Here is a 13,791-nt window from a genome sequence, read left to right on the forward strand (position 1 = left end):
AGAGTGTGAGGGGAGGGGGAGGGAGTGTGAGGGGGAGGGGGAGGGAGTGTGAGGGGAGAGGGGGAGAGGAGTGTGAGGGGAGGAGGAGGGGGAGAGGAGTGTGAGGGGAGGAGGAGGGGGAGAGGAGTGTGAGGGGAGGAGGAGGGGAGGGAGTGTGAGGGGAGGGGGAGAGGAGTGTGAGTGGAGAAGGCGAGGGAGTGTGAGGAGAGAGGGGAGGGAGTGTGAGGGGAGAGGGGGAGAGGAGTGTGAGGGGAGGGGGAGTGTGAGAGGGAGTGTGAGGGAAGAGGGAGGGAGTGTGAGCTGGAGATCACGGTGAGTGGTGGGAATGTTTGGGACAGGGAATGGGGGAGGGAGAATGAAAGTGAAGGGACAGAGTGTGAGGGGAGGGGGAGGGTGTGTGAGGGGAGAGGGGGAGGGTGTGTGGGGGAGAGGGGGAGGGAGTGTGAGGGGAGAGGGGAGTGTGAGGGGGAGGGGGAGGGAGTGTCAGGGGAGAGGGGGAGAGGAGTGTGAGGGGGAGGGGGAGGGGAGGGAGTGTGAGTGGAGAAGGCGAGGGAGTGTGAGGGGAGAGGGGAGGGAGTGTGAGGGAAGAGGGGGAGGGGGAGTGTGAGCTGGAGATCATGGTGAGTGGTGGGAATGTTTGGGACAGGGAATGGGGAGGGAGAATGAAAGTGAGGGGAGAGAGTGTGAGGGGAGGGGGAGGGAGTGTGAGGGGTGGGGGAGGGTGTGTGAGGGGAGAGGGGAGTGTGAGGGGAGGGGAGGAAGTGTGAGGGGAGAGGGGGAATGGAGTGTGAGGGGAGAGGTTAGTGATTGTGAGCTGGAGTTCACAGTGATGGGTGGGAATGTTTGGGACAGGGAATGGGGGAGGAAGAATGAAAGTGAAGGGAGGGTGGACGAGCATGAGGAGGGAGTATCAATATTTAGAGTGAGGAGGAGCGAGTGCGAAGGGTTAACGTGAAGGGAGGGAGTGCAGGAGGGTGGGATGTGGGTGTGCGATTACGAGGTGGAACGTCGGCCACTGGGAACTGGGGAAGATAAAGAATGGTGAATGGGGCAGGGAGGGGACTGGGAAGGTCAGGGAAGAGAATGGGCGAGACCGAGATAGACCGGGTGGGGCCTGGGAGAGACAGGAAGAGACAGGGAGTGGACCGGGAGAGACAGGGAGTGGACCGGGAGAGACAGGAAGAGACAGGGAGTGGACCGGGAGAGACAGGGAGGAGAATGGGAAAGACAGGGAGGGAAGGGAGGGACCATAAGGGATTGGGAAGGACAGGGAGACAATGGAAAGATAGGCATGTCGAGAGAGAGGATAAAAGGTGAGGGTAAGTGTGAGAAATTAAGACGGGGAGAGCAGGGTGTAAGAAAGTTGGAAGTAAAAGGGGGAGTGGGGAATGAGAAAAAATATAGAGGGGCAGGCGAGCGGAGGAGTGGAAGGAAGAGAATTGAGAGGTTGTGGCGGGAAGGGGGTTGAGAGGTCATGGAGGGAAGGGAGTTGAGAGGTCGTGGAGGGAAGGGAGTTGAGAGGTCATGGAGGGAAGGGAGTTGAGAGGTCATGGAGGGAAGGGGGTTGAGAGGTCGTGGAGGGAAGGGGCTTGAGAGGTCGTGGAGGGAAGGGAGTTGAGAGGTCGTGGAGGGAAGGGAGTTGAGAGGTTGTGGAGGGAAGGGAGTTGAGAGGTCATGGAGGGAAGGGGGTTGAGAGGTCGTGGAGGGAAGGGAGTTGAGAGGTCGTGGAGGGAAGGGGGTTGAGAGGTCGTGGAGGGAAGGTACAAGATCATGACCATAAGACATGGCAGCAGACTTGGGCCATCCTGCCCATCGAGTCTGCCCCGCCATTCAATCGAGACTGAATTAATATCCCTCACAGTCCCAATGAAGGGGAAAGGGGTGCTGGAAGGGAGGAAGGGGATGGGAACGGAGAGATTAGAGCGGATGGAGAGGGGGAAACAGAAATAGAGGGAGGGAGAGGAAACTGTGGAATGAGGTGTTTGGGAGGGGGCAGGGGATGAGGGTAAAGAGAGGGGGCAATAGAGGCATGCAGAGGAGGGGCCCTTGGAGAATGAGAGGGTGGACACTAGGGAATGAGGGAGGCCGGTGGAAGGAGGACGGAGTGCCAGGAGTGAAGGAGGGTGATCGGAGACGCTGATGCCAAAAGCAGAGAGGGAGGATCCAGTGGAAACATGGGGCCCACGTCCAGGCGTTGGAGCCGGTGGCCCGGGCCCTGTACCCGCCTCTCCGACAGTCTTCATTTGCCTTTTAGACGCGCACGGACAGCGAGTCATCGTCCAACAGCAGGAAGGAGATGCTCCCGAAACACATCACCATAGTAACCAGCGAATCATCCTGTAGCTGCTACATCCGGTCTCCCGTCTCCGACGAATTCTGGCTTAGCCACACCGAGGCAGACACGCCACACGGCCAGGTAACCGGTCACCGGCGTCCCACCCGTACCTGCCGCCTTTCCTCCGCCTCTTCCCCACCACCTCTCTAGCACAGTGTGACCTTCCCACCTCAGTAGGCCCGAGGCGTGGTGGGGCGAGTCTGAATCTCCAGGCCCCTTCATACTACATTGGATTGAGGCTCAGGGAGGATGATGCTGTAAGGCCCAGGTGACCCGGTGGGAGAGCGTTCTGTAGTAGTGACAAGGAGCAGGAGGCCATTCAGTCCATCAATCCACGGCTAGCTCCTTGAATTACCTTTTAACACACAGCAGAGAACAGGCTCAGGCCCATAATGTGTGTGCCGTAACATGATGCTGAATTAAAGTTAATCCCTTCCGCCTGTACACGGTCCCTGTCTCCACCTTCCCCGCCTCCGTCGGAGCGGCCTCCACCGCCACACCCCGGCAGCTGCCAAAACCGCCCTGCGCGTCTCCCTTCAACTTCCCGCCTCGCGCCTTCTAGCAACGCCACACGAAACGCTGGAGGGACCCAGCAGGCCAGGCAGCGTCGGCAGAAACGAACAAACAGTCGGTGTTTCAGGGCCGAGGCCCTTCTTTGGGTCTGAGAAGTGGGGATCGGGGTGGCGGGGGGGGAAGGTGCCCGGTGGGGGGAGAGGGAAAGCTGGAAGGTGATGGGTGAAGCCAGTGTCTGGGAAAGGTGAAGGGCTGGAGGAGAAGGATTCTGATAGGAAAGGAGAGTGGACCATGGGAGAATGAGGAAGGAGGAGGGAGTTGGAGGTGAGAAGAAGCGAGAGGCCAGAGTGGGGAATAGAGGAAGTGGAGAGGAGGAGGGAATTTTCTTTTTACCGGAAAGAGAAATAGATAATCATGCCATCAGGTTGGAGGTTTCCCAGTCGGAATGTAAGGTGATTTCCTCCACACTTTGAGGCATGTCTTCCAAAGGTTGACATTCCCCCCAGAAAAAGGCTCGGACTGTCTACTCTATCCCTGCCTCCCATAATTTTTAAACTTTTGCCAGGTCTCCCCTTAGCCTCTGATGATCCAATGAGAACAATGGTTCAGTTTGGTATCAGAGAATGTATACAGTATACACCCAGAAATTCTTACTCTCCACAGACATCCACGAAAAAGAACCCAAAGAATGATTGACAGAAAAAAAACATTAGATCCCCAGAGACCCCTCCCCCCATGGCCTTACAGTCCCTCGGCCTGTCAAAATCCTCAAGTCGCCCGGAATTGTGGGATTTTAATGATCAGACAGCTTCTTCATTCAAACTTCAGCTGATAACTGTGGCCTATTTAACCACATGTGGTGATTCAACCTCAGATGCCCCCCCCCCGTGATAGAGAATGCCCCGGGTTCTCCTCATCCCAGGGAAATGTCTCCTTATCCCAGTGCCAAATGGCCTCCCGTTGCTTCTTGCCATAGTGATCTCTGGTCCACGACACCACCATCACCAGAACTTCTGTATCTGATCCTTCCTGCCCCACCTCATTCTTCTGAACTCCAGGTTTCAACCAAGCCCACCTCACCATGTCAGCCCTCCGATCCGGGAAACAGAGTGGTGACATTTCGCTGAACTCCCGCTATACGAAGACCGTAAGTTAATAAGTTATAGGAACAGGACTAGGCCATTCAGCCCGTCGATTTCACTCCACCACTCGATTGTGGCTCCCGGGCTGTTGCACCTTTTTGGCACTGGCGACACTACCAAGAGCCAAAGCACCAAGTCCTGACTCCAGCCAACGTAGCTTTCCAGGTCAGTGAGGCTCGCAAGCCTCCAAACCCTACGACAAGGTTGTGGTCCTCCTGGTGGCACCCTGCCATAGGAAAGGTGACATTAAGCTGGAAAAAGTGCAGGGAAGATTGACAATGATTTAGCCAGTACCTGAGGGACTGAGTTGGACAGGCTAGGATTTTATTCCTCAGAGTGTAGGAGACTGGGAGGAGATCTTATCATCATTGTGAGCCATGTTGTGTGACGTAGGCAATCATGGTCCCATTACCATGATTGTTTTAGAAGTTGTTATTGTACCTGGATAGGAAAGGTTTAATACAAGGGTTCCCAACCTTTTTTTTGGGCCACAGAGCAACACCATTAAACAAGGGGTTCATGGACCCCAGGTTGGGAACCCCTGGTTTAAAAGGTTATGGGCCAACCACTAGCAAATGAGAATGGCTTGGATGGGTCGTCTGGGTCAGCACAGACCAGTCGGGCTGAAGGGCCTGTTCTCTTTCTCTCTCATTCTCTCTCTCTCTCTCTCTCTCTCTCTCATACACACACACACACACACACACACACACACACACACACACACACACAGAAACAGAAACAAAGTCACCAGAGAGGATACTAACTGTTTTATTCAACAAAAATGAGCAGCAGGCATCACATTGCGACCCTATCAGAGGAAGAAATGACACGATATTTTATATGCTAAAGATCAAAGGACAATTCTATATTTGCAATGCTTCCTTTGAATTACGTACAACCTTCACACCCCCTTCTTCACACACACAGTCCAGACACCCAAGGTTAATGTTAATCAGCACAGTCTGGTTTTCAATCAACTGTGGTATCACAACTCTAGGACCCTCTTGTCCAGAGTTGCATTTTAAATTTAACCTACAGTCCACGCTCAGCTCTAAAGATCGGTTGGTGAAGTTAATATCTTGCTCCATACCCCAAGTCCAGGATATGCCCTGACAACACGACGACCTCACACAATCACTGGGACACACATATTGTTGCATCAGTTCTGCTCCTCATGGTATGGTTCAGCGTCTTGCTCGCAATGCTTCTCTCCTCCACTCTGGCAAAATGAAACACAGATGAGGGTATTGGAACTGGTTTAATATTGTCACAGTGAAAAGCTTGCCTTGCACACAGATCAGATCATTATACCATGCATTGAGGTTAGACCAAGATAAAACAATAACAATGCAAAATAAAGTGTAAACTCTACCGAAAAAGTGCAGTGCAGAACAATAAAGTGCAAGACCGTATCAAGGTAGATTGTGAGGTCAAGAGTCCATCTGATTGTACAAGAGTCTGGTAACGGTGGAATAGAAGCTGTCCTTCACCCTGGTAGTATGTGCATTCAGGCTTTAATATCTTCTTGCATCTTGTGCACAATGAGGCCACTCTCGAGGTGGAGGAGCAACACCTTATATTCCATCTGGGTAGCCTCCAACCTGATGGCATGAATATCGATTTCTCCTTCTAGTAAAAAAAAATTCCCTTCCCCGTCTCCTCTTCTATACCCCACTCTTCTCACCTGACTATCAACTCTACCTGGTGCCTCTCCTCCTTCCCTTTCTCCTAGGGTCCACTCTCCTCTCCTATCAGATTCCTTCCTCTCCAGCCCTTGACCTTTCCCACCCACCTGGCTTCACCTATCACCTTCCAGCTAGCCTCCTTCCCCTCCCCCCACTATTTTATTCTGGCGTCTCTCCCCACCCCCCCCCCACCCACCCTTCCTTTCCAGTCCTGAAGCAGGGTCACAGCTCAAAATGTCAACTGCTTGTTCATTTCCATGGACGCTGCCTGACCTGCTGAGTTCCTCCAGCATTTTGTGTGTGTTGCCCTGTATCTTCTGCCCAAAGGTAGGATGGGAGAAGAGAGAATGCCTTTGATTATGTCAGCTGCTTCACCGAGTCAGTGAGAAGTACAGGCAGAGTTCATAGAGGAGAGGCTGTTTCCTGTACTGGGAGCTCCTCGCAGAACACCTCCATTCAATGGTCCATGGTTCAATTCAATGTTAGAGAACGTGTACAGTATACAACCTGAAATTCTTACTCTTCACAGACATCCTCGAAACAGAGGGAAAAAAATCCCAAAGAATAAATTACAGAAAAGCGTTAGAACCCCACAGCCCACCTCATTCTTCCCACACACAAGCAGCAGCAAAGCAACAATCCACCCCCTACCCTACTTGTTCCAGCAAAAAGCATCAGTTCCCCCACCACCACCACCGCTCACCAGGCAAACAATAGCAAGCTCCTAGAGACCATGAACTAGAGTCCATCAAAAACTACTGTCCATCCCAACAGGTGCTCTCTCTCTCTCTAAGGAGAGATATCGCTCCTTCTGCAGCAAGGGGGGGGGACAACGCTGTTTCAATGTTACAATCTGCACCGTCCCTTATTCAAGTTCCCCTGACTCGAGAATCAGCAAACTCCCACTCACCATTGAAAGAGAGAGAGAGTGGAGAGGCCTCCGACAGCCATCTTGATGATTCGATCTCCCGCGTCGCCTCAGTCACAAGCGTGACTCTGAGTTTCCAACCTCTTTAGTTCTCCAACCCATTCCTAATCTGGCTCACCTGTCCTGCACTATTCCAGTGTGGACCAAAGTGAGCTAAAACGTCACATTTTGACTCGACATGTTACAAACTTCCTGACTCACACTGAATTTGACTCCCTCTCGGCCCTGGCACAGTTAGCTTCTGTCGTCTGACACCCTTATATTCCACCTGCCTCCTCTCTGGCCCTGGCCTGTCACACCTTGTGTATTTACTGGCCTCCAAGAGAGTCTACATACCTGCCCTTCACACCATCAGCAACTGGGGATCACCACTAAAGCCTCCTTAAATTTCACAGGTCAGAGGCTGGGTAATTTCTGGAGACCACCTCCTCAAAGTCTCCTGCAGGGTTTCGACCCAATCCTTTACTTCCCACAGTCTCTGTTCATTCCCGAGTTCCTCTGGCACAATTTCTGTTGTGCTACACTTCAAGTGCTCTTATTAGACATAAAACACTAAGGAACTACTTTTAAAGAATTACAATAAAAGTGAGTCTGTTTTTTTTTAAATACTCAGCAACCTATACACCTGTTCATCCCTCCTCTGACCTGTTGTGTTTTTTTCCTGGTTGTCAAATTTCCAGTATCTGCAGTTTTATTCATTACCAAAGTTCTTTTCCCCCGCCCAACTATCTGTCGTGTAAAAAATAGAAGCCAGCCATTCAGTCCCTTTGGCCTGTTCTAGCACTCAACAAGAGGGGAAGAGGGGAAGTGATAGAGGATCAAATGGCTTCAGGTTGTAGTATGATGGTCCGCCTGCCGGTGGCGCTGTTGGGAGGGTCAGTAATGGCTCACCATTGCCACCTGCTGGTATTTGTTAGTACTGCAGACATCAACGTTCCAAGTCAATTTTATAATCAGAGTACATCTATGTCACCACATACAACCCTGAGATTCAATTTCTTGTGGGCATAGTCAGCAAATCTGTAGAATAGTAACTATAACAGGATCAGTGAAAGATCAACCAGAGGGAAGAAGACAACAAACTGTGCAAATGCAAATATAAATAAATAGCAATAAGTAACGAGAACATGAGATAACAAGATAAAGAGTCCTAAAAGTGAGATCATTAGTTGTGGGAACATCTCAATGGATGAGAAAGTGAGTATAGTTACTCACTTCTATTCAAGAGCCTGATGGTTGAGGGGTAGTAACTGTTCTTGAACCTGGTGGTGCAAATCCTGAGGCTCTTGTACCTTCTACCTGACGGCAGCAGTGAGAAAAGAGCACGGCCTGGGTGGTGAGGATTCCTGTTGATGGCTGCTGCTTTTCTGCGACAACGTTTCACGTAGACAGCTCAATGGTGGGGAGGGCTTTACCCGCAATGGGCTGGGCCGAATCCGCTATGTTTTGTAGGATTTTCCATTCAAAGGCATCGGTGTTTCCATACCAGGCAGTGACGCACGCAGGGTCTAAACCCAGACTGAACATTGAACGCGAGGCCAGGAGTCAGACCTGGCATGGTTTGCAATGATAAAACTGCGTCATAGACGGTCTTGAAAAAAATTATTAAGAGTCATGGAATTAAATAGCAACAGAAGGCAGACACATGACTGCAGATGATGGAACACGGATCACACACAGGGCTGGAGGAGTTCAGTGGACAGTTGCCCTTCAGGACCTAACCTGTCTCAGACACTCTTAGTGCAATCTGCAAACTCTGTATCTACTTTAAATTGTTATTCATTTTCCCTGCTCCTTACTATTTTGGGCAGTTAATGGTTCAGCAGGTAGTACTGCTGTCCCACAGTGACCGCGGGACAATCTGACCCCCAGTGTCTTGAGTCTCAGAAGCAGGCCATTTGGCCCATCATGACCACACCAACCCATGGGGGAACCATCTGTAATAGTCCAGTTTTCCAGCACTTGACTAGTAGCTTTCTGTATCTAGGCAATTCAAGTGCCCACTTAGACCATAAGACCATAAGAGCAGAATTAGGCCAACCGGACCATCGAGTCCGTTCCACCATTTCATCGTGGCTGATCCGTTTCCCCTCTCAACCCCAGTCTCCTGCCTTCTCCCCATATCCCTTCATGCCCTGACCAGTCAAGAATCTATAAACTTCTGCCTTAAATAGACCCAATGACTTGGCTTCCACAGCTGCCTGTGGCAACGAATTCCACAGATTCGTCATTCCCTCCCTGCTCAGAAACAGAATGAGTATCAGGTTTTGATACTGACATATCTTGTGAAATTTGTTGTTTTGTGGCGGCAGTGCGTAGCAAACATGAGAAATACTACAAATTACAGTACTGTATATAATAAAAAGTCATGCAAAAAGAGAGCAAGATGGTTCATGGGAAAGAAAACTGTGAATTACTATATGTGTAGATTACTTAAATTAAATAGGTAATGCAAAAAATAGGAATTTTGTTTTTAAAAAGTGTTGAGGTAGTGTTCATGGGATCAATGTCCATCCAGAAATCTGATGGAAGAGGGGAAGAAGCTGTTCCTGAATCGCTGAGTGTGTGCCTTCAGGCTTCTGTACCTCCTCCCTGATGGTAGCGATGTGAACAAGGCATGGCCTGGGTGATGGGGGTCCTGCTCTCAGTACCTCTGGCAATGTGTTTCGGGTACTTAGCACACTCTGGTTGAAAAGGGACTCTCACAGATCCCCTCTAAATGTCTTCCACCTTGCCCCAAATCAGTCGCCTCTGTTTTTATTGCCTCTGTCAGGGGTACAGTCTGCCCTGCCTGTCTGTATGCCTCATAGTCTGACCTACCTCAATCACATCGCCCCTCACTCACCTGTGCCCCAGATAGAGCGGGTGCAGCGTTTCTGCTCCGTCCCTGGAGAACCTCCTCAGCAGCTTCTCCAGTGCCTCCTCAACTTGGAGTCCGCACGTCCTCCCTGGGTTTCTTCCGTGAGCTCTGGTTTCCAACTACGTCCCAAGAATGTGCAGGTCTGATGGGTTAATTGGTCACTGTAAATTGCTCCTGGTGTGTGAATTGGAGGGAGGGGTGAGAGATAAGGTTACAGGGAAATAATTGGGGAATGATATTAAGAGACCTTAAGACATGGGAGCAGAAGTAGGCCATTCAGCCCATCGAGCCTGCTCCGCCATTCAATCATGGGCTGATCCAATTCTTCCAGTCATCCCCACTCCCCCGCTTTCACTCTTGATGTGCTGGCTAATCAAAAACCTATTTATCTCTGCCTTGAATGCTCTTGAGAGCTGGTGTTGACTTAATGGGCCAAATGGCCTCCTATATGGTGAGAGAAACTGAGAATTTACCGTGTAATAGTGGCATTTTTCCTCTGTGTTCCCTTAAACCACCAAGCCTGTGGTCCACCGAGATGTCTGCTGCTCCGGTTTCCCTACAGGCAGGGCAATGTGTTCCACGGTGGACGGAGGGGATGGCCCCACTGGGCTAGGGCCATCCGGCAGTGAGGGGCAGAAAGGCCAGACCCCTACCTGGTGGAGCTGAGGGGGATTGTGGGCCTGGGAGCTTGGCCCTCCCTTCAAGATGCAGTGTGCAAGGAGAGAGGGGGTAAACTGAGGCCTGAACCGTGTGGGTTGTGTGTGAGCTGTGAAGGATCACGCCCGGTCCGTCCCTTCTGGGGAATCTTTCAGGGGGTTCCATCAAGGGCTGGTATTTAAATTCTCTCACAGGAAACATTAAACATGGGAGAAAATATCACAGACTGCCCTGCTAAGCATGTCCCACTCTAACCCGTCTACGGGTAACACAGAAGGCGGAGAAACGCCAATCCTTAGGAAGGGTCTCGGCCCGAAACATCAACTGCCTGTTCAATTCCATGGATGCTGCCTGACCTGCTGAGCTCCTCCAGCATTTTGTGCGGGGTGCTTATCCTTCAGCTGCCCTCCTTAACCCATTTGAAGAGACGACCTACCCTCACGGCAACCCGTCCCTCACCCTCTCACAGATATTCCCTTTGTCCTATCCACTCCCAACAATTTCTGTGCAGCTTTAAACTAACGCTCTTTCCTACCTGGCACTTTAACAGTTTTTGTCTCCACAGGTACTGCATGACCTCCTGAGTGTTTTTATCACACGTTATTCTTGATCCAAGCTTTCAGTTTTTTAAAATATATCTCCATTTAGTATCTAAAGTCTTTTAGATATCAGAGTGGTTACATTGCGTTTGGCCCCTCTCCCAAATGCGTGGGGTGGATTACCACAGGCATCAATGCTTGCTGGTGAGAGCTGACCGCAGGAGGCAGCTCTGTTAGCTTCTGCCTGTCTGCCGGCTTGCCAAACCGCCTTTCTCTACTGGTGATCTGGCACTGTAGAACAGGAAGAGCCGTTGAAGTTCAAAAACTGGGCCACTCTGTCGAGTGAGACTGTGCTAGCTCATGATGGGGCAAGCCAGTCAGCGACATTCAATCGTGCTACCCTCTTGGACCTGGCCACTAGCTGGGGCACCCAGGGTGCTGTGGGGTGAAGATAGGTGGGCTGGAGTGGAGAGTTGATTGGGATCAATGCTGGATGAGTCCTGCTGAAGGTTTTCGGCCTGAAACGTCGACGGTACTTTTTTCCAGAGATGCCGCCTGGCCTGCTGAGCTCCCCCAGCATTTTGAGTGCGTGTGATGCTCGTTTTTCCATAGAACCATAGAACACTACAGCACAGGAAACAGGCCATTCGGCCCTTCTAGTCTGTGCCGAAACTTTATTCCGTTAGTCCCATCGACCTGCACCCAGTCCATAACCCTCCAGACCTCTCCCATCCATGTATCTATCCAGCAACTGCAGACCCCCTCGTTTGCTGAACGGAATGGGTGGGATCACTTTTCGAGGGGCAGGCGTAGACTGGATGAGCTGGACTGCTTTCTGGGTGGGGAGGGGGTGCAGTGGGTGACGACACTTACCCCACCACCCCCGCCCCCTCACCTCACCCCACCCCGTCACCCTCACCTCCACCCCACCCCATCCCATCACCCCCACCCTGTCACCCTCAACCCATCACCCCACCCCTTCACCCCCACCCCCACCCCACATCATCCTCACCCCTTCACCCCCACCCCACCCCGTCACCCTCACCCCGTCACCCTCACCCCACTCCGTCACCCCCACCCTCACCCCGTCACCCCCACCCTCACCCCACATCATCCTCTCCCCGTCACCCCCACCCCGTCACCCCACCTCACCCCCACCCTCACCCCGTCAACCCCACCCCACCCCTTCACCCCCACCCTGTCACCCTCAACCCATCACCCCACCCCTTCACCCACACCCCACCCCTTCACCCCCACCCCACATCATCCTCACCCCTTCACCCCCACCCGGTCACCCCCACCTTCACCCCGTCACCCTCACCCCCACCCTCACCCCGTCATCCTCACCCCACCCCGTCACCCCCACCCTCACCCCACCCCATCACCCCCACCCCTCGGCCAGTTGAAGTGGGTCAGGAGCTGCCGCTGTGCTCTGTGCCCCCAGGTCCCCGGCAGGACGTCCCGGCCAGACGAGGAGGAGGAGCTGGAGGCCATCAACCCCTGCAAGGAGCCGTGGGTGGCCAAGGGCTATGAGGACTACCGCAGGGCCGCCCTGCACGGCCATCCAGGCGAGCAGGACAAGCCGGAGCTGAGCGTGCACTTCGCCAAGGGCGAGGCGGGGGAGGGCGCCGGTGGCCTGTCTGAGTGCCCGCCGCGGGAACCGCGGGGCTCGCCCGCCTGCCGGGTCCGCGGCGCCGCCGCCTCCTCGCCCTGCCTGAAGAAGGCGGCCGCTGTCGCCGCCGCCGCCGAGGAGGACGCCGCCCCGTCACGCTGCGTGTACTGCCGCGGCGTGTTCCGCGACCGCGAGAACGGGCGGGGCCGCTGCCAGGATGCGCCCGACCCCGGGCAGCGCTGCGTGCACCAGCTGAGCTGCATGTGGTGCGCCGAGAGCCTGCTCTACCACTGCATGGCCGACTCGGAGGGCGACTACTCGGACCCCTGCTCCTGCGACACCAGCAGCCGCCACTTCTGCGCCCGCTGGCTGGCGCTGGCCGCCCTCTCCCTCCTCGCCCCCTGCATGTGCTGCTACCTCCCGCTGCAGGCCTGCCACCGCTGCGGCGAGCGCTGGGGCTGCTGCGGGGGCAAACACAAGGCCGTGCGCTGAGCGGCCGCCCGGGGAGAGCGGCTCCAACAAGGCAAAGCAAACGGGTGCTTTGACGGCGGCGGCCATCCCGCGGCGACGTCTGGACGGCTGTGTGGCGGAGTCTGAGGCTGTGCGTCTGTCTCACCTTAGCCAGTCTTTACTGACCCGGGCACCGGAGAGGGCAGCGTTGGTTTGACTGCACCCCTCGTCCATGGGACACTGGGGGCTAACTTTAGAAGTCAGTCTGTCTTGTGTGATGCACTTAAATAAGGTGGTACCTTGTCATTAGAAGTCAGTTCCCCCTCACAAACTGACCCCTACCTACCCAGGGACCAACGGATGGGCCAGCATCAGAATCTATTACCCTCGATTTGTACCTGGTGAAATTTGTTCTAATGGGAGGTCCAGGTTTCCTCCACTGCTACAGTAACGTGGTTGCCCCTGAGCTCGGGGAAGAGTTCTGCGGAATTCTTTCCCTCGTTTATATACTTGCGGTTCATCTTCCGAACTACCTTTGTACAGCAGATCAGTGTGGGCGTCGGTGTTCCCTTGTCCAGTGGTTTGGGTTTCGCTCCAGGAACACGGGCTCTCTCCCGTTGTATATACGCGCCACCTGGCCCGCCTCTTGCGTGAAGGTGCTTCATCTTCGCTCTCCCTCCCTCCGACACGCACGCCTACCTCTCCGACTTCCCACCACCCCCTTCACGCGTGGCCCTACGGTCTGACCCCTCGTCCCGCCCTGGCACGCAGCTGCGATTGAAGACCGGCGTGCAAGCAACCTGCTCGGTAGTTTCCCCGCCCCCCCCCACCTCGTCTCACCCGCTTTACACCGTAGCCTGCGTGGGGGATTTTCGAACGGTTCAACTTCCACTGGAAGTGACGATGGGGGTGGTGAATGTACCCTTCTTGCTCCTCGCCCACGCCCAGAATCAAATTTAATATCACTGCAGGATTTGTTGTTTTGGGGCAGCAGTAAAATATATAAGTTACAATAATAAATATGTATATATGAAATTAAATAAGTAATGCAAAGAGAGAGAAAAACTAGC

General features: G+C 53.4%; 1 protein-coding gene and 1 long non-coding RNA gene across 2 annotated transcripts in view; one reads left to right on the top strand and one right to left on the bottom strand.

Moving 5' to 3' along the window:
* Window positions 1–12,763, top strand: part of LOC140204411 (sprouty-related, EVH1 domain-containing protein 2-like) — a 136,058-nt gene extending 123,295 nt beyond the window's left edge. The window contains exons 11-12 of the mRNA XM_072271132.1: window positions 2,255–2,416; window positions 12,104–12,763. Of these exons, the coding sequence (XP_072127233.1) occupies window positions 2,255–2,416; window positions 12,104–12,763 (822 nt within the window). The remainder of the gene's footprint in view (window positions 1–2,254; window positions 2,417–12,103) is intronic.
* LOC140204444 (uncharacterized) lies at window positions 4,874–10,731 on the bottom strand. Its single transcript, XR_011887615.1, has 3 exons — window positions 10,656–10,731; window positions 9,449–9,637; window positions 4,874–5,209 (listed from the first exon to the last, which is right to left on the bottom strand). It is a non-coding gene; the product is annotated as an uncharacterized lncRNA (long non-coding RNA).
* Window positions 12,764–13,791: the final 1,028 nt, after the last annotated feature.

This window comes from Mobula birostris, chromosome 10 (assembly GCF_030028105.1).
Source record: "Mobula birostris isolate sMobBir1 chromosome 10, sMobBir1.hap1, whole genome shotgun sequence".
NCBI classification, from domain to species: Eukaryota; Metazoa; Chordata; class Chondrichthyes; order Myliobatiformes; family Myliobatidae; genus Mobula; species Mobula birostris.